The sequence below is a fragment of the Humulus lupulus genome, chromosome 4 (assembly GCF_963169125.1).
Source record: "Humulus lupulus chromosome 4, drHumLupu1.1, whole genome shotgun sequence".
Taxonomy (NCBI): Eukaryota; Viridiplantae; Streptophyta; class Magnoliopsida; order Rosales; family Cannabaceae; genus Humulus; species Humulus lupulus.
The window spans coordinates 1,794,086-1,820,680 of NC_084796.1; the positions used below are offsets into that span (position 1 = coordinate 1,794,086).

At 28.9% G+C, this 26,595-nt stretch overlaps 1 protein-coding gene across 3 annotated transcripts; it reads right to left on the reverse strand.

The window, feature by feature from the left end:
* Window positions 1–18,546: 18,546 nt before the first annotated feature.
* LOC133829591 (auxin response factor 19-like) lies at window positions 18,547–25,446 on the reverse strand. 3 transcript variants are annotated; one of them, XR_009891835.1, is made up of 15 exons: window positions 25,011–25,445; window positions 23,772–23,881; window positions 22,701–22,799; window positions 22,541–22,597; window positions 22,260–22,403; window positions 22,095–22,179; window positions 21,888–21,978; window positions 21,633–21,797; window positions 21,392–21,514; window positions 21,154–21,229; window positions 20,909–21,038; window positions 20,086–20,803; window positions 19,943–19,996; window positions 19,670–19,842; window positions 18,547–19,490 (listed from the first exon to the last, which is right to left on the reverse strand). XR_009891835.1 is itself a non-coding variant. In XM_062259317.1 (14 exons), exons 1-14 carry the CDS (start codon window positions 25,045–25,047, stop codon window positions 19,761–19,763), a joined length of 1,977 nt encoding a protein of 658 aa, XP_062115301.1. In that variant the 5' UTR covers window positions 25,048–25,446; the 3' UTR covers window positions 18,547–19,760. The 3 variants fall into 3 exon arrangements, 1 of the variants encoding a protein (XP_062115301.1); XR_009891834.1 differs by having other exon boundaries at window positions 23,772–23,887; XM_062259317.1 differs by having other exon boundaries at window positions 18,547–19,842; window positions 23,772–23,887; window positions 25,011–25,446.
* Between the last annotated feature and the right edge of the window lie 1,149 nt (window positions 25,447–26,595).

Consider the following 26,595-nt stretch of genomic DNA (forward strand, 5'->3'; position numbering starts at 1 on the left):
ACTTACATTAGAACTACTATTATAGAATAATGTTTATATCATATGTGCCCTACTAAAAATATACTTGCCTAATACCTAGCTTAGCCATAATTAATTAATTCAAAATTTTTGTAATCTTCTTCTTGTATTATTATTTTTTTTTTGATAATATCTATTCTACCATGTTGAACAATTAGCATTTATATAATTTATTAAATAATTAAATTTGTTTATTTATTGATAGATGATTGCATATGATTTAAATGTTACAAACAACACATTAATTCATTTATAAATAAAATTATAATATTGTTTGATTTTATTTTTCTTTTTCAAATAATATCTTAATGAGTTCAATGGAACATTATGCTTGCATATTTTTAGCATAAATTAATTAAATATGAATGAATGTTAGGAATATTTTCATGATTTGTTCTTTAAAAAAGGAAAGTAGCCAAATATATATATCTTTTTTTATTTGTTGACATTTGAAAATGATATTTTTGGATATTTTTAGACAAAATTATTATTGAGATATCTTACAAATGTTTCTTTTTCACTATTTATTCTCTCTTTGAACAACAATCTTCTTTTCGAGTTTCTCTGTCTTGACATTCTCTTTTTAAATTCTCATCATTGTCGACAAAGTAATTTTTTTTTTATGATTTTTAATAATTTTTTTAAGTAATTTAATAGTTGGGATAATATTTTAAATAATTTTTTATATAAGTAAATAGTAATTAAAATATTTACTCTTTTCTATACTTAAATTAAAAAATTATTAAACTTTAAAATTTAACTTCAATAACAAATTAGAATTAAGTATAATTCTAAAAAAAATTAAAAAAACATGTAGTAATAATAAAATAAAATATAGGGGAATTCTCTTATAGGGCTTCACTTTAAGCTCTATCGATGAGGCTCTTAGTGTTCTCGACCCGTGAACAGTTTTCGGCGTGATTTTTTTATGACCGTGTATATTGTAGCTATTTAGAGCATCCTGCAAATTTTTAAAAAATTCCGAATAGTTTACAGTACTGAAAACTAAATTCAAACATGTTAGTGTACGCATAACTAATTTTTTATCCGTGTGGAAATCAACATATTTGAACCTAGTTTTCGGTACTGTAAACTATTCGAAATTTTCTGAAAATTTGCAGGATGCTCTAAATAGCTACAATATACACGGTCATAAAAAAATATCATGCCGAAAAATATTTATGGGTCGAGAAACACTAAGAGCCTCACCGATAAGACTTAAAGTGAAGCCTCTAAAGAATAATTGTCCTACAAATATATATAAATCTTCTTGTTTTGGTCTAAAAATATAAATAAAGAGAAATAGTAGAAAAATTATAACAAGTTAGTGGGGTGGTATATGCAATAATTTTTTTTATAGAATTATAAAAAATAAAAAATAAAAAGGTGATTGATTGAGTAGTTAGTTTTCAATGTTTGGGTTAGATTAGATTATTAATTTTTTTGAGTAAACATTATTAGAAATTAATAATTAATAAATAAATGAGTGGGTCCCACAAAAGAGAGCCGTGTTTCCTGGAAAGGTGCGTGGTAGGGCCCACTGCTCTGACCATACTCCAAAGCTTGCTTTTCCAATAAACCCATCCGACGTGGCACAATGAACGGTGGATGATGAGTTCAAAGACTTGTTAGGTTGGTATGATGAGGTTTGCTACTCTTTATTGTATTTATATTTAATTAAAATTAATAAAAAAGAAGAGAACTTATAAACTTCATTAACTAAAATTATTGAAAATTTTGATGGTGGGAGTTTAAAAAAAAAAGTCTTACTGGTGGGGTTTTGTTTTGTGTTATCAACTTGTGAAGAGTCTTCAGCGCGATTTTTTTATGATTGTGTATATTGTAGTTATTTAGAGCATCCTGCAAATTTTTAGAAAATTTTGAATAATTTACTGTACTGAAAACTAGTTTAAAAATAGGTTATTGCACGCGTGACTAATTTTTTTATACGCGTAGAAAATAGTTTGTTTGAGCCTAGTTTTCTGCACTGTAAATTATTCAGAATTTTCTGAAAATTTACAAGTGACTCTAAATAATTACAATATACACGATCATAAAAAAATCGCGACGAAAATAGTTCATGGGTCGGAAATACAAAAGAGCTCCTACCATAGAATACTCCAAAATTATTAATAAATTTTCCCGATTAAATAATTAATAGTTATTTAATTAATTAACATTTGCATGCCAAATTTTCTTAATATATGATTTGCTGGTAAATGTCACTCTTTATTTAGGATTTTTTGGTAAAATGATTTATTTTTTAAGTCATTTTGCACTCTGAATTAATTTTAATATTTTTTTACAAAATCGTCTTTGCATTCCAGTAGTTGGTCGAAATTTTTCAAACAGCTCGTCAAAATTTTTAGTCTGTTCGAAATTTTAGACAGATATCATTTTATAAAAAATTATCAAAATTATGTCAGAATACAAAATAACTATATGATTATTTTTATTAAAATATATATATAATTTATGTAAATATTGAGAGATTAATGGTCAAATAAACACTAATAATTCACATTTATTATTACGGGACTCTCTAGGCCAAAAATAATTATAATTAATAATTTTGATTAGATATAAGAGCAATTTGGAGAATAGTAATGTTATATTAGTTGGAATCAATTTAAAATGTTGTTATAATTGATATATATTTTCTAAGTGGTGATCATTAAATGTTATAATAAAAACTTTACATAAAATATTATGATGAACCTTAATCATGGCCCCCCTAATTCTTCTTTTTTTTCTTTAAATTTTATTTAATATTTAAAAAAAAACTAAACTAAAAAATATATTATTCTATGTACTGTCATAGTAAGAGTTTTTTTTGTTCTGTAGAACATAATTTACTAGTGGAGATACTTCAAGTAACTATATACAAATTCCTTAAATTTTGTAATATTACTCTGACAAAATATTCTTCAACAAATTCTTTGAGAGGGTTGAACAACTTACAATAAGAGGAACAAAAACACCATTATAAATAACAACAAATACAATCTAACATTGGTATAAACTTGGTAATATAAATATAATATAAATAATATACAAAATATATATAATGAAATAGTTTGAACCACAACCCTAACCAATAATATCTACACACATAATTCACACCGAATCATTAAACATACCTATAATCAAGGGATTAAACCTAATTGTACAAACATGCACATTATTATAAGAGTAGTCGGTGAAAATGACATCTTTTTTAAAATTATTTTGTATTTTGACATAGTTTTGATAATTTTTTGTATAAAATGATATCTGTTTGAAATTTCGACCAGCTGTTTAAAGTTTTTGACCAACTGTCTGGAGTGTCAAAGTCATTTTGCAAAAAATTATCAAAACTATGTCAAAATACAAAATAACTTAAAAAAAAAAAAGAGAAATTAGTGAAATGACATATTTTTTTAAGTGATTTTGCATTCTGGCATACTTTCGATAATTTTTTGCAAAATGACCTCTGTCTAAATTTTTCGACCGGCTGCTTTAATTTTTCGACCACCTGTCTAAATTTTCGACTAGCTGTCAAAATTATAAGAGACTATTTTGTAAAAAATTATTAAAACTAGACTAGAATACAAAATAACTTTAAAAAATATGTCATTTTACAAAAAAAAAACCCTAAAAAAAAGTCATTTTACCAATAGACGTGATTATAAACATACAAAATCTTTCTAAAAATATTAAGGGGAGAATCCATTAATATGTAAATAAATGAATTATTATTAGTTGTTCAAACAAAAATAAAAGAATTATTATTTCGTTATAATATATGGTATATTTATGATAATAATAATAATAATAATGAGTTGATAATTATGTAAAAATAATAAGAAGAGAGAGGAGCGTGCATGGAATGGAATCAGCTCAAATTCCGGCAATTATCAAGGACGCGCGGTTCCCCATGTACATGCACGCCAACACATTCACTCACCATACGTCGATTTCCACGTGTCATTCTCTAAGCATGCCACGTCATACAAATCATATCATATTATATTATTATTATTATTATTATTATTATGATTGAGATGGGACTAATATTGGAATTTAGTAACAAAGGGAGTTTTTATTTTTTTTTATATATAGTAACGTAAAGTAAGGGACAAGAGAAGAGAAATTGAATATGAGTTTGACCATGTATGTCCCCACATATCATATCTTCTATTATAATTATACCCTCCTTTCTTCTTCAAGATTTTTTTTTTTATTTTTACTATTAAACCCTTTCTTAATTTCTACTAATCATATTGCAAATTAAAACAAAAGATTAATTTATTTTAGGATGTTAATTTTAGATGAAAAGCCACACATTGTGGTTTCTTTAATTTGGAATAGTATCAATGCACGCGCGTGAAAAATAACATATTTGAACCTTGCTTTCGGTACTGTAAATTATTCGGAATTTTCGAAAAATTTACAGTATGTTCTAAATATCTATAATATACGCGGTCATAAAAAAATTAAAATGCACCTGAGAATTTGCCTATGTTATAATTTCTACGTCTATATAATTGCTTTAATTATAAATACTTTCCAAACAACAATAAAATTAATTAGAAGATTAATAGCAATGGTTTATATTTTTTTGTACCCTGTATTTTGTCTTATAATCTGTTTAGACTATATATTTTTATAAATTACTTTTTAAACACTGTATATTATAAAATAATTCAAATAAACTCGTTACAGGTCACTTAAAGTATTATCAATAATATGAGTGTCATTTTTCCTAAATATTTTGCTTCACTTATAAATTGATGCCAAATATTTTTTTTTTTATTTTAGTACATATTAAATATATTCGTATTAATAATATTATTAAAAGTAATTGAAGAATTCTAATTAGACTCTCTAATCCTCAATAAGGACATGAGAATTGTAATTATAATTATTCTTAAAAACTTAATTTTTTTTTATTTTAAATAAACATACACAACAAGCATTGAACATGTATTAAAAAAAATGTAATTAGAAAATTATGTAACTTTCAATCATATCCAAATAAAATTTATAGATTTCATGTCTAGATCATATCTAGATCATATCTATATTGTGTTGAGGTTAAATGAGAATTTGGATAGATATGAAAGAAGAATAAAAAGTCTAAATTTAGTCAAAATATAGAGATGGGAATAAATATATATATATAAGAACATATGTGTGTATATATATATATATGTGAATATGAATAAATAAGCACGAGTTTCAATAGTTTTGGTTGTTTTCTCATTGGCTTTATTTGGAGCTATAGGAGGAGTGGGTATCAATTTATTGGGATTAGTAAGTAGTGTGCCAAAAAATTATTCTTTTGTGTTTTTGCTTTTTGGATAAACCCAAAAGATTTCACAATCTATATCTCTATACATGATGAGTTGATAAGATTATATATTAATATTACTATTACATTAATATGAAAAGGTAGAAAAAAAAAGATATGGATTATGATGAGATGAGGAGATGAGATTGAATAACATTAATAATTTTGATATATATAAAGAGAGGTAATAATTAGTGATTTGATAATATTAATAATAAAATTAAAGTGTATATATATATATATAATCAAATCAAATCAATATATCACTACTCATTAGTCTTCACTATACGTACGCATGCATCAAATTATTATACACATATGATTATGTCAATATATATATGGTTAAATACTCAATTCACACCAAAATGTGTTATCGAAGTAAACAGTATCTTATATTTTTAATAATATTTATTTAATATTATATAATTTAAAATATTGTATATATTTGATATTTTGTACTTTGATCGATAAATTTTTATTAATATAACCAAACTGCCTTTAATTATTTAGGTTTCAAAATAAGTATTTAATATATATGGTTAAATACTCATTTCGTACGAAAGTATGTTATCGAAGTACATAGTATCTTATATTTTTAATAATACTTATTTAATATTCTGTAATTTAAAATATCGTATATATTTGATACTTTGTACTCAAATTTGATTGATAAGTTTTTATTAATATGACCAAACTGTCATCAATTATTTATGTTTCAAATTCAAATTTCATTACTTAATTACATATAATTTGTGGTAATTTGGTCATATTGATAAAATTTTATCGGTTATATTTTTAGTGTAGGATACCAAATATGTACTATTTCAAATTAGAGGGTACCACATGAATATTATTAAAAATAAAAAATATCAAGTTTATATTTCGATAAAATCCAAGGTGCTAAATGATTATATACCCATATATATATATATATATATATGCTTATGCGTAAAGTAGTATATAGTCTTAATAACTTTTATGTGATCACTACAAAATGCTTTTCTCACAATTTATGATGAATTAATAAGTAACTTCTTTTTCACTTTAATTATTTATTCAAAGCAATTACCCTAAACCATCTATATAAGAAAAATCGGTTCAATTAATATCAATAAAACTTGTACTTGTTTATATATATATATATATATACATACGATGGAGTTGGAGTTAATAAAAAGAGAGATAGCGATGTACAAACTTGCTTTTCATGTCATAAAATTTGATAATAAATTAGACAATTATTCTATATTTATGGACCACTATAGATATATATATATATATATGTATGTGTGTGTGTGATGAGGAGTAATAACTATATATACATGGAATTTTCAAGAACATATATGGTTGTATTAATTGAATTATCATAGATGCAAATATTAAATATCATCAATTGATATTAATTAATTGTTACTTAATTATTCAAATGTGAATTTAAAGCTATATCATCACAACTTGTTTTTTAATTAATTGTGGTGAGTTTTTTGTGTTCAAGCTGTATATACATGAACCCAAAACCCTTTCAATTGATCACTATTTGAAAAGTATATTATGTTAAATATCCATTAAAATTAACAAAAGTTAAAACCAATAATTTTTGTTATCTATACTTTTTATATAAAAGAGATATATCATGAGAAAACAAAATTTAGTAAATAAAAAAAATATCTATTGGAATAATAAATTACAAGAATGTGCTAATTAACTGATAATATATATTTTAAACAAACCAAAATTATTCCTAAATGTTATAATTTACTTAAATTCATTTTTCTTCATATATTTTTATTTAAACTTACTCTATCACATATCTCTTCTGTATAAAAAAAATGTGTAGATAACGAAAAATTATTGGTTTTAACAGTTTTTTATATTACCTTTAACAGAATATTCTTATATTTAACAGAATATTCATATATGTAACGGTAGATTATAAACATGACTTAAAATTAAATAAATAAATAATTAAACAAAGTAAAATATGATATTTTGAGATATTGACTTAAATTTAAATAAAATTAAATACGTAAATAATTAAAAAAATTAAAATAGGATATTTTTGAGATATTTTACAATGATAATTATTTAAAAATAATAAAACCATACATTTTATAACTTAAATAAAATTTAATTAAACTTAAACTTAAACTTCACATATTAAAATAATATTATATTAAACATATAATATAATATAATCTACTATCAACTAGAAATAAACTTAAATTTAAAATTAACGTATAATATTAATATTATATTAAACATTTAATATATAATTTCTTATTGTCACTATCAAATTCAAAAACTAGAACAACTTAAACAAAAATTAATTAATTAATTAATTAAAATAGTTGATGCATGTATACTACTTTACACTATGATTTTTTCTATTCTTATTTTATTTCTATTATTAATTTCTTTTTAAATATTATTGTAATTGTTGACTGTTTTTCAGCCAACGACGTGAGAACGTTAAAAACGATAAACCTTCAAGAGAATTTAAACGACACAGACAGTTTAATCAAGAAACGTAAATAACACATAAGATTTTATAGTGGTTCAGCCCCGATCAGTCAGTAATAGCCTAATCCACTTAGAGATTTTATTACTTTATTACACTCAATATCAGATGAACCAGTGTCAACTGAGTTTCTTCAGTGTAAATTTTCAGGAATACAAAAAGGGTTCTCTCAAGAAGACGCACTTTCTCTCTCTAGAAACTCAGACCAATTGTCAAATTGCCAAAAGTCCTTTTTCTGATCCCATTAACCCTCTATTTATAGGCTTGGGACCAGAAACTGATATCCCCTTAGGATCGGGATATTTTATTACTCATATTATATTTAAATTACACAAAATATTCAAAATACAACAGAATCCTCAATTTGAGCGAAGAATGAGGGATTCCCGCGCGTGCCTAGACCGATTCTTGCTGAAGCCGTTTCTGAGAATCTTGACTTAGTCCTTCTCTATCTGGTCGACCCATATCTCCTACTGACCACTCATGCAAGTGCTGGTCGGACACATGCATGCTGGACATATGCAAGTGCTGGTAGGACATACACTTGCTGGTAGGACATGCACTTGCTGGTAGGACATGTACATGTCTCTCCTCTAACATGGCACTCTCCTCTAGCATGCCATTTCTTTATTTGGACAACCATGCACTTGTTGTACATACGCATAAGGACCAGACCTTTGTCTCTCCTCGGACATGTGTCCGACCATGTCCTTAGCCTCTCCTCGGACCAAAGTCCGACCACGCCCCTTGGGCTCTCCTCGGATGCACTTAGCTTGGACGTGACACTTCTCAAGCAGTCAAAACTCTTCATCAGTCTACCGGGTCACTTTATCACAACTCTGAGGAGTCAATGTATTTATTGACTATTTAATGTGTCTTTTACAGACCATGTACTGCCACTTGTCACATTTATTGCCACGTCATCGATATCCAATTTTTGGGGATAACAGTAATTTATATATATATCATGTAGCCATGTAAATATATATTTATATCAATATTGTATTTAGATATCATATATGTATAGATTATTGATATAAATATTTATATATACTCTATAACTATAATTCATTCTATTATATATATATTTAAAAGAAAGTGAACCAGTTTTTATTAAAATTATAGATAATATTTTGCCTTAATTTTTTTAATACATTTATGTCATACATTATATTAAACATTTTTATTTATTTTTATGATATTGTTTATTTATTTAAAATTTATATGATAATGAAAAAATATAATAAAAATAAATACACACTACTACAAAAAAGGGCAATTGTGTCAGCATTTGTGGCAGTTGGGCACTGCCACAAATGCAGGGGCAATTGCGTCATAACGTACACTGACGGCGTTGAATGGGGTCATTTGCGTCAGTGGGCCACTGACGCGTTTGCGTTAGTGGCCCACTAACGGTAACGGCCTGTTTGCGTCAGTGGGGCACTGACGCAAACACCAAAGTAAAACGCGCAGTGGGCCACTGACGCAAATGACCCGTTCAGTAAATAAGCCCCATTTCGTCCCCGACAGAGCCATTACCCTAAAAACTTTCAGAGAAAAAATGAAGAGTTTCAGCGGCGCCCCATTCGATTTTCCCTCATTTTGGTAAGCTTTTTTCATTTTTTTTTTAAATTTTAATGTAAAAATAATGATGTATATATGTTTATGAAACTTATACATAGTTTTTATTTTAATATTTTGTATAGATTTTACATTTTTGAAGATTATTGTTGAAAACCCATAAACTTTCTTAGTTTTTTTGGGTTTTCTAATTCAATAACTCATATTGCTCAATTACCACAAATAAGTGCAATTTTATTAATTTTTATGATTTAAATTGAATTTTTGTGATTTTTTTTTATAAATTGATTATATTTCGGATTTTTTTTAATTTTTGGATAATTTTATATTAATAACTATGTAATTATTTTAGGTTTAATAATAAACATATTTACAACTTTAAAATTAAACAAACTACATTGATCCACAACAATATATATAACATTATTTATTTATTAGAAATTTATATATATGACAATTTGCTTCTATCTAGTATATATATATATAATTTCTGGATTATAGTACGAGAGATTTATAATTCATGAACTCAAATATATTTTTTTCCAATGTAGTCGAATTTCGAAAAAAATAAAGAGACATGCATGGCCCACAACAGTTGCTGCCACATGCAGATCGATGTATATATACTTCTAGTTAGTTCTTCTCTGCCAAACAGATTATAATATGTATATATATATTTATATATATAAATTATTAGGAGAGAACATGGTTCATCAGCTAAGAGTACAAATTATTAATATAAATATATACACACACTAGTATATATATATATATATACCAATGATTATAATATATATGGCATATGCCAATGAGATCATTTGCCCAATTTGGTCAAATTAATACAGATCCATATGTCAATGCCCGATCAATCATTCATAACACAAATGTTCATGTTATATAATAATTTATATATATATAAACTTATATACTCATATATATATGATCATACCCAAACATATATGTGGTTTAAAAATTCATCTAACCCATGTGCATGGAAGCCTAAACATTATCATTTTCCCCATCAAATACATATACATATATATAATATATATATATGCATTGTAATCTCTCTGAGCTGTATCAACAACATATATATTTGCAAGATATAATCTAATGAATCGATTTTTATTTTATACAAAAGGCCGGTGCTAGCTAATAATTATTGTGTGCATATATGGGAATATATATATATATAATCTAGTATATATATATATATATAAATCGTTATATATGCAATGGTGAAGATAGTCAGCACCATCCATCGATTTATGATATGCATAATAATTATGTTAAGAATGTGTGTGTATAATATATATAACTCTAAGAAATATATATTTTATTACGTTAATACTATATTAGGGTACTATTAAAAAAACAAATAATAATAATATGAATATATAATGAGTTATATGAAAGGAGAGGAAAGTGTACACGTACGTGCACAAATGTTTCCTTAAATGATATATATATATAATCATCTCTACCATAACAAATCATATAAATATATATATGTATATATACATGATGATCTATATGTATATTTATTCATATAGAGGCTAGAGTAGTAGTTGTGGTAGTAATATTATTGCATGCATGGCTAGGGTTGACAATGGTTTTTAATTTTGATGTTTTTTGAGAAAATATTATTAGGAATAATAATAATAATAATAGTAATAGTAATAATAATAATAAGAAGAGGAAGAAGAAGAAGAAAACGACCAAGTGTAATGGACATGTGGGTAAAGAACAAGGCAACATGTTGGGGTTTTGTTGTGTCCACAAGGCATTGACACGTCCTATGTGGATGTGGGGTCCACCAATGTCTCCTCCTAATATATATATATATAATACACATTACATCATCACAACCAACCAATCACATTTCGCCACGTCGTATCCATGCATGGTATCTCCCGTCAAATTAGTGTGTCTAACCAATGTAATTGTGACACTTCATATTTAATATTTCATTTATAAAAAATTGCTACTGCTTTTTCACAACAAGTTAGGTTTTAATATGAAGTGTCAGAATTATATTGGTTAGCCACAATATGAGACACACTAATTTGACAAGAGATCTTAATTCGTGTATTTGTGGACAATTATTTATCTTTTGTAATTTTTCTGTACATGCTAGGGTTAGGGTTTGGATTTTATCTGGTTCATATTACCTCGTTTGCTTATTTGTTTAGATGGTCTTCAATTTTATGTTATTTGGCAATTTTTGGTCCCTCATTTTTTCTCTTCTCCAAGCTTTTAATTAGTTTCAATATAATTACATTCCTAATATTAAAAAAAATATTATGAGTAGATTGATCGAACGGTTGTTAGTCAATCTAAATTTAAATCTAAAATATATAATAGTTCGGGCAGACCCAACTAATAACAAGAGAGGCAACTCGCCCTAAGGTTTTAAAAGTTAAATTTTAGTTTTTTTTTTACAAATTTTTTAAATTGTACTCTCACTAAATTATTTTGACATAATATTTTTATATATGTAATTTCTATATGTTGATACTCATCTATGTATTTATAGTATTATATCTTCAAATAATTAATTTTTTAAAAATATAAATACTTTATATAATTAATATAACTATATAATTTTTGCCTCCAATTTGTATAACAAAATTACCACAATTGGAATAAAATCGACAACTTAAAAAAGATAGTGTGTTCTATTATTATTTTTTTTCTTTTTGACAAAATGGTGTCTTCTATTATTACAACCATACAAATAATAAATGGTCCTTCTTTTATATATTATTCATAGAGCACATGCAAGTCATATACCTCAATTATTTCAATGAAAAATTCACCATATTTAGGGTAACCATATTGAAAAAAGTAGTATATAAAGCCATATTTATGTACACATTTGCTTTTTCAATTTGCCTCCAATAAAGTGGCATGTGATAATTATTTGCACATATATAGTTTTTTTTTCAATTATATAAACCAATATTTTAGGACAAAAAATCAATATCATTTGGTAAGTGACTAAACTTTCATGGCTATACTTGGGGAGTTATATGTTGGTGGTGGGTCTTTGTTAATTATGGTTTGGTTTTACCTTAAGACAAACAATTAATTATTAGACAAAGACATGTATTCCCAGCATATAAAATTATAGGGGAATTCTCCTATGGGGATTTCATTTTAAGCCCTATCGATGGGGCTCTCAGTGTTTCTTGACCCGTGAACAGTTTTTGGCGCAATTTTTTTTATGACCGTATATATTGTAGCTATTTAGAGCATCTTACAAATTTTCAGAAAATTCCGAATAGTTTACAGTACTGAAAACTAGGTTCAAACATGTTGCACGCGTGACTACTTTTTTTTATGCAAGTGGAAAACAACATGTTTGAACATAGTTTTCGCTTCTGTAAACTATTCAGAATTTTCTGAAAATTTGCAGGATGCTCTAAATAGCTATAATATACACGGTCATAAAAAAAATCGCGCCAAAAACTGTTCACGGGTCAAGAAACACTGAGAGTCCCACCGGTAGGGCTTAAAGTGAAGCCCCTATAGAAGAATTATCCTATAATTATATATATATAAATTTATAGGGAGCTTTTTAGGTAGGGGCATTACCTGCCGTAAGAACATTTTTTATTTTTGATACTCAGATAAATTATAATTAAATTTTCAGAAAATTCTGAATAATTTACAGTATCGAAATTAGAGTTCAAACAATATGTTTTCTATGCGTATAAAAAAAATTAGGCATGTGTATAAATGACTGTTTGAACTCTGATTTCGGCACCATAAATTATTCGGAATTTCTCGAAAGTTGACGGGAAGTTTGTTATAATTATATTGTACGACATCATGCAAAAAAATTAGTTTATAATTTCTCAAAATGCTGAAAATAAAAAATGTCCATACGGTAGGGGCAAAAATCATGCCCCTAGCTAAGAAAATTCCTAAATTTATATATACAAATAATTACTTAACCTAGCTAATATGCTAAGGAAAAACAACTGTATGTGCCAAATTAAGGTCCCTTCTCTGAAATTTTTGTACCCAATACAAAATTTGATTTTTTTAATTGATTATCATATATAAAAATGATAATTTTTAAATTTAGAAATCTTAATTATGCATATAAAAAAAATTATATTCTTATAAAATTTGGAGTCCCTAACTTTAGATTGAGGTCCTCGATCAACATATGCAAATCTATATATATTTGAAGATCACACAAAGATCCATATATATAAAAACATTAATTAGTTTCACAATATATATATATATATGTAGTAACGTCTAAACTTTTAATTAAACTAAAAACATCACTCTATTTTTTTAATAAGCAAAATTGTAATTCAAATAACTAAAAATATATATAGCTAGCTAGCTAACTCTAATCACACTCTATTTTAGCTAAATATAGATAATTAAAAAAAAACTTTAATGTAAGATATAAATAAATATATTTTACTTTAAAATAATAATAAAATATGATTTAACTTAATCATGTTTGTTGGTGTAGAATTTTATTCATTTGTTATATAGAATGAAGCAAATGAAAGAAATGTCAATAGTCACTAGTTGATTTACTATGCTTGAGACTTATACTTTCTCTTTAGGCTATAAATCTCAAACATGGACTTGCATGTGACACCCATTTATAGCCATTAGATGCTCATAAGCTTAGCAAAATGGACTTATCCTTGGAGGCAAAAGGAAAGGTTTGCCCTTAATTGATGTGGCAAATTACAGGATGAGCTCATTTGGCAAATAAATAGATAGACTCGGATAGCATGAAGTGACCCCGAGGCCTTGGGAGACGAACTCGGTGCTTGTAGGGCTTCCCTATACAAGCACACAAGTGTACTGGGCCAGGCCAGGCCAGCCTCTAGATTCCTACCAAAGCGTAGGGATCCAAACTTGGTCATCTTACCTCACTTTGGGCCCACTATCATGATCTCTCAAGAATTACCCAAATTGTAGCAAATTCTCTTACTATTCATTCCAAATTGTTTATTTGGTTAAAAAGAAAAGATGATGAATAAGAACAATGGGAGGAATTAAAATTAGTAAACCCCACCAATATTTATTAATTTCAAATTGAAGAGAAAAGTAGAGAATTTTTATTCTTCTTGGAATTTTGTATAATTCAGAGTAATTACTCAATTTTGCGTGTTTGTCTGACCATTTAATTTCACAGTAACTATGTAATTTGAGCTAATTGAGAGGTCTCAATCAGACTCTTTAATTCTTATAACCCTCATGAGAATTGAGTGTAATTACAATATGTTATTACTCATTACTATCAATTTGAAAACGTATTTCTTACGTAATATTATTTTTTTGTGTAATTACTAATTGTTTTGCTGAACATGACAATAAGAATTTATAAGTAATTATCACTTGACATGCAAACATACTTTGTATTTTACTATCCTAGTAATTACACAGTTGTTTCCAAAGACGTCCCTAATATACATCTAAATCAAAATAACTTATTTACTCTTATTTTTATTCAAAACTATTTATATAAAATTATAAAACTATAATTTTATATTTATCTTATTTTCCTTCATATCTCTATACTAACTAATATAACATAAATATTTTATTTCCCCTGTATTACCTCTATCACTACTTTTCTTTCCATTAAACCAATCAAAAGTTGTAAAGTAAGTAGAAAAAGATATTGAGAATATATATATATAGAGGAATTCTTCGATAGGGGCTTAACTTTAAGCCCTACCGGTGGAGCTCTCAGTGTTCTCGATCTTTAAATAGTTTTCAGCGCGATTTTTTATATAACCATATATATTGTAGCTATTTAGAGCATCAGCGCGATTTTCAGAAAATTTCGAATAGTTCACGATACTTAAAACTTGGTTCGAACATATTGTTGCACATGTGACTAATTTTTTTTATGCGCGTGGAAAGCAATATGTTTGAACCTAGTTTTCGGTACTGTAAATTATTCGGAATTTTCTGAAAATTTGCAGGATGATCACGGTCATAAAAAAAAAGTCGTGCCGAAAACTGTTCAGAGGTCGAAAAACATTGAGAGCCCTACTGGTAGGGCTTAAAGTGAAACCCTATAAAAGAATTGTCCTCTTTATATATATATTGATTGTATATAGATAAGGCTTGTGAGAAAAAGTAGACACACATGTTCAATAGTGATCTCATTGGGTGACATATCAAAAAGAGAGGACCATATATATATATATATATATATATATATCAATTGATATATCGATAGATGTACCCCATCTTTTTACAATTTATTTCATAGCTATATAGTACGTACGTAGCTATGGTAGTAGTGTAGTCCATACATAATTAATTATATATATGCATGCATCTTTTTCATCTCTAAAAATTCAAAAAAGTGTACCTACTTTTATTAATTTCACACTATAAAGCTACCTTCCCATATGGGTTTCTTCCTAACCTTTCAAAGTGAAAGCTGCTATCAAAAAAAAAAAATCTATATATATATATATAAATTCTTTTTCTTAAAAAAAAAATACAAGTGAAGTGAAAAAAAACAACACTAAATAACCCCATGTTTGGTAGTGAAGAAAAGTAAGAAGAAAGAAAATAGAGGAGAGAAAAGTGAAATGAAAAAAATTAAATTGAGTTAGTCTCATAAGATGAAAAAATGAAGGAAAAAAAATGAGAAAAAAAATGAGAAGAAAAATATATAGTGAGAACTACCAAGTTTTTTTCATCTTCAATTTCTGTTAGTCTTATAAAAAATAAAAGTAAAAAATCTAAAATATATTTGAATTAAAATATTGTCTTAATAATTTTAAGTATAAAATAGTAATTTTACAACATAATCATTTTTTTTTCTTTCCCACATACCTAACAAAAACAACTAGCATATTTTATTTTATTACATCGGACTTGTGAGGAGAAAGATCATTATTATTATTATTATTATTATTATTGTACATAATAATTAATATTGACAAGTATATATATATATATTAATATATATATGCATCAAGATAATAATTGATTAATTATATTATTGTACTTAGCTGCTCTGAATTTTTAATTCCACCATGAATGAGATATATATTTATTTTATATATATGGCCAAAAAATGCATTAATTGTATTTGTATGAATATATCCAACATCCATGTGTAAATCTTAATGGTACATCTTCCAATATATATATGTCACACTACTACAGCTAGCAATGGCAAAGACATATTTATTTAGATATTTTTTTTAGATGTAATGTATAATATAATGGACAATTCTCTTACGGAGACTTCATTTTGAGCCCTACCAGTGGGACCCTCAGTGTTTTTGACCTTTGAACAGTTTTTAGCGCGATTTTATTTTATAACCGTGTATATTGTAGCTATTTAGAACATCGGCATGATTTTTAGAAAATTCTGAATAGTTTACAGTACCGAAAATTATGTTCAAATATGTTGTTGTACGCGTGAATAATTTTTTTTATGCGTGTGAAAAGCAACCACGTAATGTTGATATTATGTAAATCGAATTTGGACATATAATTAGCTATAGGAGAATTCTCCATAATATATTTATATATATGTATATGTATAATACATTTAGTGGGGTTATTTTTTTTTACAATTTTTTTGGGATTCTGGATGGAATTAATTAATTAAAACATATAGTGGGGTTTGAATAATATTATAGTGGGGAACAATCCTCATGATATGATTGAAAAGGAGAAAATGAAATGCAACCACATAATGTTGATAATATGTAAATGGAATTTGGACATATAAACATTAGCAAAGTGTGAGAGAGATCACTTCAAAGCTACATTGAATGCAAACACACATGCCAAAGTCAAGCTCTTCTCCCACATAATGAAATCTCTAGACAAAATATAGCATTTATCTAATTAAAACATGGAAAATGACAATTTTCTTAATTTGAATATGTATATAACAAAAAATAAAGTCATGGGCGAAGACCTGACCCGCCTATATTTACAGTCAGGTCAGGTTTGATTCAAACAATTGATATCAACTATGTCGGGCTATATAAATGTATAGAGTAATTGTTGAAAATGACATCTTTTTTGAAGTCATTTTGTACTCTGTCCTATTTTTGATAATTTTTTACAAAATGATATCTGTCTAAAATTTCGACCAGCTGTCCAGAATGTGTCAGAGGTTATTTTGCAAAAAATGATTAAAACTAGACCAGAGTGTAAAATGACTTCAAAAAATAGGTCATTTTGCCAAGGACCCATATATATATAATATAAATAGTAAATATGTGTCTAACTCATAACATATCTCTCAAATCTAGGTCATCAACTATAAAATTAAAATTAATTGAAAAATAAGCAACTATAATTAATTATAGCATGTATGAAAAGTACTTCAATGGAAAGAATGAAGAGACCAAAGTGAAAAAGATGGCCACCCTTGTTGGTTCACATTGCTTTGCCTAGCTCATGTATGGTTTGAAATTCTGAAGTATCAATTGAATTGTAGAGTTTGAAATAGTGAATAATCAATTTCATCATTACCCAATAGCTAGTAAAATGTTTCATCTTCTTTTGGTGTATATGGTCAAAGTTTTTGATATTTAAAAAATAAAAATAAAATATATTTTACAAATTCAAAAGTTTAATACTCAGTATTAAATTATACTTAATCCTTTAGATCATTTATATATATATATATATGATAATTCTTTTATAGTGGCTTTACTTTAAGTCCTATCAGTGGGGCTCTCAGTATTTTCATTCCGTGAACAATTTTCGGTGCAATATTTTTTATGACCGTGTATATTGTAGGCTATTTAGAGCATCATGCAAATTTTCAGAAAATTTCGAATAGTTTATAGTACTGAAAACTAGGTTCAAACATGTTTCCACGCACATAAAAAAAATTAGTCACGCATGCAACATGTTATTTAGAATTTTATAAAAATTTGCATATATTCTAAATAGCTACAATTATAAAAAAAATTACACCAAAAACCATTCATGGGTCAAGAATATTGAAAACCCCACCAATGAAACTTAAAGCAAAACACCTCAAAGAATTCCCCTATATATATAAATAAATATATTTTCTTTTGTCAAGAATAGACTGAGATACATCTACACATTATTGTAAAAAAAAAAAAGGAGTGTTATTTCAATTTGGGCTGGTATCAAAGCCCATTGTCACATGTGACAAACAACAATTAAGCCCACACAACAACATTTCTCAATTACATGTATTCATATTAAATATAAATAACAGTTCATCATTCACCTTAAGGGTGAATAGAAAAACATAGAATTAGAATGATTTAATCCATCAAAAAAGTTTATCATCTACCCAAATTTACATCAGATATGATTGTTTGGTAACATGAGAAAAAATAAAAGAAACAAATCATCAATATTTTCAATCTTGTATTAATGGGGTTCCCTGAAGTCACCATCCCAGCTTTTCAATATCATGAGCTATATATATATATATAGGACAATTCTCCTATAAGAGAATCACTTTTAAGCCCTACCAGTAAGGCTCTCAGTGTTTCTCGACTTGTGAATAGTTTTCGGCACGACTTTTTTTTATGACCGTGTATATTGTAGCTATTTAGAGTATCTTGCAAATTTTCAGAAAATTCCAAATAATTTACAGTACCGAAAACTAAATTCAAACATGTTTTCCACGCGCATAAAAAAAATTAATCACGCGTGCAACATGTTTAAACCTAATTTTCAGTACTGTAAACTATTCGAAATTTTCTGAAAATTTGCAAGATGCTCTCAATAGCTACAATATACACAATCATAAAAAAAAAATCATGCATGAAAACTGTTCACGGATTGTAAATACTGAGAGCCCTACCGGTAGTGCTTAAAGTAAAGCTCCTATAGGAGAATTCCCCTATATATATATATATATATATATATATATAGCTACACAAGAGAGGTCAAAAGTTGCAGAGCTTGGAATTTGTGTTGCTTGCCTCTTCTCAGGTCAGTTAACATGATCATAAATGGAGGGAGGAACAAGCTGCAAGTAAGTGAAGTCATCTGAACCAGCCCATGCTAAGGGGTTCACTGCAGCAACACCAGTGATTTTCAGTTTAGCATCAGCTTTTGCTTATAGTATACCATGCAGCAAAGGCAGTTTGTACTGAAAGGTCTAACCAAACAAGAAAAAACACAAAAGCATTGCCTTTGCCATTGCTTTGTCACTTATTTTAGAGAAGAATGTAGTATAGTTTTATGCAGCATACCAAAACCAGGTCTAAGATGCCCACTTTCATCATCATCATCATCATCACAAGAAACCAGTAAATGAGTAGGGTGATCCTTTGTATGATTTCCCTACAGCAGCATTGGGATTTGAAACGAAAATCGCGACAATGTCACTCCATCTCTTGTGTGCTCTGAATGTTCCAATAAATACCTGTTAAGATGAAATCAGCAGGAAGATTAGTGCACTTTTAACACCGAGTAACAAGGCATGTCCTCATGTGAATCTATATTTACAGCAAGCAAGGACATACTTTTGGATGTCCACCATTGAACAAAGTTTCTTTCCTGATGGTGCCACATAGTACCTGCAATGTTTTGTACTCAAGAGTGTTAGAAAATGCTCAAGAGATTTTGAAGATAGTGATAACACATCAAAGAAGAGAATGATTCATACACATCTGCTGCAAACTTGGCGCTTCCTTCACCTCTGATCTGCAGCAACCGTTGCCAACCAGGAGGGGACTGAGCAATATTAGGCTTATCAATTACCCAAAGCATGCTGCCATCTTGGTTTACATCAGCTGGATCATCACATGAAATATCAGGCCGCCATTCGCGAGCAGTTTCACAGAAAAAAGGTTGCTCCAGAATATGTTCACGAAATTCTTCATACTTCTCTTTTGTTGGAATGAGCCTCCATTTAAAACAAGCAGCGCACTGAACTGTAAAAGCTCCCACAGACGGCAAAACTGTTGATGGTTGGTTTGGGGAACCAAAGTATGTTTGATATTTTTGAGGCTGACAAGGAGAAGGCTCAGGAACAGGTGTTGGTGAACCGGAGCATGTTTGATTAACCACAACATCACTCATCTGTTGCTGTGGTTGTGTTTGCATAACAGATCCCGGAGAGTTGATTGGGGAAGGCAAATTTGGGAGCTGATCATGCTGTTGTGCTTGCTGAGGTAACCTCTGGGAACCAAACTGTAAGTTGTTTGCCTGATTTGTTTGAGGTGCTGACAAGCCCAACTGCTGAAAAATATCAGCTCCAGGAAGATTTTGCATGTAATTTGGCTGGGTGGAGCAGGTTAAGGCAGGGTTGTGAGGCATGTTCAACCACTGAGCTAAGCTTAAGTCAGGAGAACCCTGGTTGCCCTTCATGACAATGCCAACATCTACAAAATAGATACCAAAGTTGATCACTTATCATATCTCCACAAGGCCATGTTAATCAACATTACAACAAAAGTTAGAGAATGGTTATATTGTTGATCTCTTACCTGGCATACTCGCTTGCCTTGGACGCTTTGGTCTGAAAAATGGACGGGAGCAGATTAAAAATGGAACAGGTTCAATCTCCCAGATTGAGACCCTGTTATGCCTTTCCCTTGACTTGTCACACCAACCAACCTATTCAAGTATACAAAAGGATATCACATTACTATTCTACAATAATAGTCAGGAAAAATACTAATATCATCAAATGAAGAGAGAGGAGAAGAAACAAGTTTCCCCATCAGCTAACCTGCAAATTACGCCACTGCGAATTCTTCCATCTAGCGGGATCAAGATCACTAATACCCGTGATTGTACCCATAAAACTGCCACATGAATTCATTTTGATTTCAGCCCAAAATTATCCTTATTCATCAGCATTGCAAAAACATTCTTGAAATTTAGAAGGCAATATGTTAATTGAGATCTAAGCAAATCTAAGCATAAACCAATGTCAGGTTCTTTTGTAAGTACAAACGTATGACTACCTTGTTGTTCTTGACTTTTCGATTTCAAACATCATCTGAAAATGCATGCCAAGTGATATTTGGTTTCTGCACACTGCCTTGTAGTACTTGGCTAAAGGAATAACAAATTCTGATGGACTATACCTGAACATGCAAAGACAAATTACACAGTTAACATAATAACATGTAATAAGATATCAAACTTTGTATTAATGAAAGCTTAGTAAGAATTTCCACTTCTAGGAAAAATTGTCATACCAACCTAGGATTGTAGAATACCGTGAAGGGTCTATTGTTGGCTGCAGCGTGAGCAGCTGCTGCCAGAGTTTCAATATGCATACTGTCACTTGACAATGCAGAAGATGATAGGTTTGTAGGTTGCCTGTTAGCACGTCTAATACCCAGACGAAGATGTTGCTTCTCATCCCTGATGACAAGCAATGACTTTCAAGAGGTTCAAACATGAGGTACTTTGCACTTCATAAAAAAAAGAAAATACAAGCTCAGTTTACCATACCTGATAAATAAAATAGAGTCATCATCAACAAGTTTCTTTCTAATAACAAACAGACTCCAACCGGCTGTAAGGAAGTGGCATTTCGGTTGTCCTAGACAAAAGAGGGAAAAAGTATTGACAGCAAAAATTTAGAAGCGAGATGACCAAATATGCACCTAAAAAGCCAAATTTGGAAGATTTTGTTTAACCAAAAAGGGAACAACATACCAAGGCAGATATGGTGGAAGATCCAAACCTTGTCATGCAAATCCCTGGCAACAAGTTCTTGAGCAGGTGATTGCATAGAGAAATCCTTGTACAGAAAAAAGAACAACATGAGAGTCTGCATTCATGTTTGGAAATCTCTAAATAGCACCAACAACAACTACTTACAAGAGGTGGAAAAATCTTCTCTGCTGCACGGCGGGGCACATGAATACTTGTATCAGTTGTTGCCAACGTTTTACAGAAAAACTCTGGTTGAGGTTTATTTGTCTTGAGAGCAAAGTCAGACCTCAGCAGTGCTTCTTTGTCGACCTACAAACGAAAGAATGCTGAATTTGCATTACTTTCCAAACTCAAATGACAATCTTTATAAATCTATAGAGATACCAATCAATAACTTTTAGAAAACAACAAAAGAAAGAATGAATTGATTTAAATAAATTGCTTACAGTCTGAACTGGCTGGAGTGTCATCTGAGCATATACTTCGTCTGTTTCTGGGTCAGCCTTATGAAAGAACACACAAGAAATAAGACAAAACTTGATTAGAAACTATTCAAAGGAATATGTGTCCAATTGTAGATAAATATCAAAGATTAGCCATACATACATGAAGGCTGACACTTTGAAGAAGACACAATAGCTTGGATGGAAGATTTGGGTAGTTGGACATTTGAGCATATACATCTTTCTTCATGGATGCTGCAACCTGAGATTGGAAGTTTCAGATATAAGACATGAGAAGACAGGAAATTGTAAACAAATTATCTATATTAATCATTATTATAGTTACAAAACTAACAACTTTATTAAACTAGTTTCAAGATAAACATATAACATACTCTAAACTGAGAATGAACAAACAATATCAGCAAAGTCAACATATTTTTATCATTTCTTTTCTTTGCTTACATCCCAGACCAGACCCCTATGAAATTTGCAGTGTTTAAAAAAGCGGTTTCTAGGCGCGCCTTAGTGTGAGGCAGAAAAAAAACGCATTGAGGCGTGCGCCTTGCTTAGCAGAGGTGAGGCATACGCCTCACTACAGTGAGGCGCTGAGTTGAGGCGGGTGAGGTGGAATTTGACTAACGCGCCTCAGGGGTAATGGGCTGTTTTATGCCCAAAAAAACCCAAAATAAAAATCTTGTATAAATAGGTCCAAAAAAACTTATTTTAAACTTATGATTTGTCAAGCAATGATGAATTGGAATATGATTTCTAAATCATCATCCCATTATTACTAAAGTTAACTTTATTTTAGAAATTTAGATAATTTATGAGATATTTATGTTTAAGTTTTATGACATTTTTTATTCTATGTTTGAGTTTTATAAGACATATTAATCTTACCTTATATCTTTAAATGTTATAAAAATATTTTTTTTAATTAAATATTTGAGGCGTACGCCTCGCCTCACAAAAACAAAACGCCTTGAGGCGTAAAAGCAGTATTTTAAACATTGGGAATTTGTGAGCTTTTTGTAATAAAAACTTCACTTTTTTACTAAACTAGTTGGACATTGATTGTAATCAAACAAATTTATTAAATATATTATCTATTATTTATAGTTTCAAACTCTAAACTAAGAATGAAGAAACAATATCAGCAAAATTAAGATGCTAATGGAGGTTTTTAGATTTTAGTAGCATAACATAATAGCAACTAGCAAACAGCACAAACCTGCTCAATGTGGCCTTGAGGAAAGTAAATCACGTGGGTCCCAGCCGGCGGCAAGTTCACCAGCGGCCCAGCGCACGCCTGCCATAGCTCCGGCTTTATGCTCTTCTTCTCTGTTCCTGCCATTGTTTGTTAGAATGCTTTACCTTTCATTTCTTCACTTTCATATGAGAATTGTGTTGTGATATTTTAAAGTATTATGATATTTTATAATGATGTATATTAAAAATCAATGATATAACTAATGGATTTTTTATTCATTTAATATATCAAATTAATTGTTTACACTTATCTGTTCAAACCAATTTGAATTTGAATTCCCTAATTTAAATCAATTAAGTTGAGAAAATATCTGCAGCAGAGACTATAAATATAAAGTACCAATCCCCAAACTCATATCTCATTCTGAAAACTTGGAAGTCGAGTACTTATTCTAATTCTTTTCTTTTTACTTTTTATTCTAATTCTTTTCTTTTTACTTTTGTAGATTAGATCGAGACTATCAATTACAATAGAGATATTTAATATTCGATCATCTATTCGTATATGTTCAATCTCTATAACAATTCTAACTACGTGTGTAGAATTGTTTATATGCATATATTTATTTTAATCTAACAAATTGTTAAGATACACTAATAGTGTTCAACAACACAAGAAATTGTAGATCGAGACTATCAATTACAACAGAGGTATTTAATATTTGATCATCTATTTATATATATATATATATGTTTAATCTCTATAACAATTCCACCAATATGTGTAGAATTATTTATATGCATATATTTATTTTAATTTTGTTAAAATACCTAGGGTCCAACACCACAATAAATGGCGAAATATAATATCAGATATAACCCAATTTAATTTAATAATTATTACAAGTATAGCTAAAAAAAGTAAAGGGTCACAATTTAAAAGTGTCATATATCAACGTTCTTCATTCATTCCCACTTATTAACCCAACAACATCTTTTCCGTTTGTTTCCCGAGAAAACAGGCCCAAAAGAAAAAAAGGACGAATCTTTATCCTCTTAAATCCCAATTGAAAGATTGAAAGTGAAGAGATAGTCCGTACAAAAACTTACAACGATCGAAACAAAGCCAGTAAAGACAAATCCAATTAACTGTTTTACCCGATTCGTCGGCTCTATCAAAGCTGTGATATATATATATCATATACATTATATATTGTATATATATATAGAGAGAGAGAGAGAGAGGAGAGAGAAATCTGACCTTCGCATGGATTAGGAGAGGCTACCGGGGCCTTCATTGCTAGTTTCGGCGACTTTGACTTTAAAAAACCACAAGAAATTGTCACTGACTCATCTCCTGCGGAATTAAAAGCAGAAACCTTTACTGGAGCTCCTCTGAGCTACCAGAACTCGCAATCAGATCGAAAAAGAAGCCAGACCCAGATGCCAAGATCTCTCCTTTGAGCTCAGATCAGCTCACTAATACAAAACCAATCGAATCACAAAAAAAGTCGAAAACTTTATGTGGATATGGGTCAAGTGAAGAAGAAATGGGAGGTGGTAGAGTTGACCCGGGTTGCAAAATCCGGCGATATGGACGGCAGCGGTGGGAAAACAAAGAAGAAGGTGAGAAAGTGGAGATGAAGATAGACAGAAAGTTGAGAACTTGATATTGAGAAAAGGAAGAGCAAAAAAATTCTCAATGGGACATGAGATGAGAGAGACAAAGAGCTTTTTTTTAAATGAAAGAAAATTTTAAAAAAAAATTCAATATATTTACCCGCTTAAATTTTCCCGCGTCAATTTTATTTTTTAGGAAATTATAGCATAACATGAATAGATATTTAAAATAAATTAATATTTTTAAAGAATTAATATTGAAAATAAATTATATTTATAGGAATTCAATTGCACTTGCGATACTAAATAGCCCCTAAGAGCAAGTTCGGTGCATGTAGTTAAATTAGTGGCTTAATGATATGGATTCACAGGCTACGAGTAGATATTGCTTTTCAAATTTGATGCAATCGTTGCCTGACCTCTATCAGGCAAGACAACGTTTACTATCCCATTTTAAAAAAAATAAATTATGCATATTATATATTATATATGTATGTAAAAATTGGCTAGCAACAATAATTATCACCGTTGCATAAAAGATGTTTGGCACACAATTGTAAACAAAATATCTAAATTATTACCATTTCTAATTGATGTTGGCACACAATTTATTAATTTTTCTTCTTCTATAAATATTCATTTATTTCATTCAATTTTCACACCATTGTAGAAATACTTTAATTTGAATTTAACCCTAATTAATTCATGAGAAATTAAACAATAAATAATAAAGATTAGCGGAAGCGTACCGGAATCTATTGAATCGATTGTACAATGGTTATGATCTTCCAAATTTGCAGTCAAATCTTTTTGGGAACCTTAGTTTCTTGATGATGGGGATTCAAGAGTGAAATGGTACGTACTGCAAATTGGGGACCATTACCTGTTTATTAATAACTGCCAAAACAGTAACTAATATTTATTGGCTATTTCTAATTTGGCCCCTCATCAAATTAGAAATTGTCCTTATGGTATCCACATATTAAAATCACGACAATCATGGTCTTAAGTCATAACTTTATTCCAAAATAGATCACATAATTTTGACTCATTTATATGATGACCCAACACACAATAAATATATACAATTGTGGCCCTAAATAAATTCCCAACAATCTCCCACTGGGCCACATATGTATACATATAAATGTGTTAACCTTATTGAGCTCATAACTTTGTCATCACAACCATAGGCATGTGCAATCTCGTCCATTAACTATATCAAC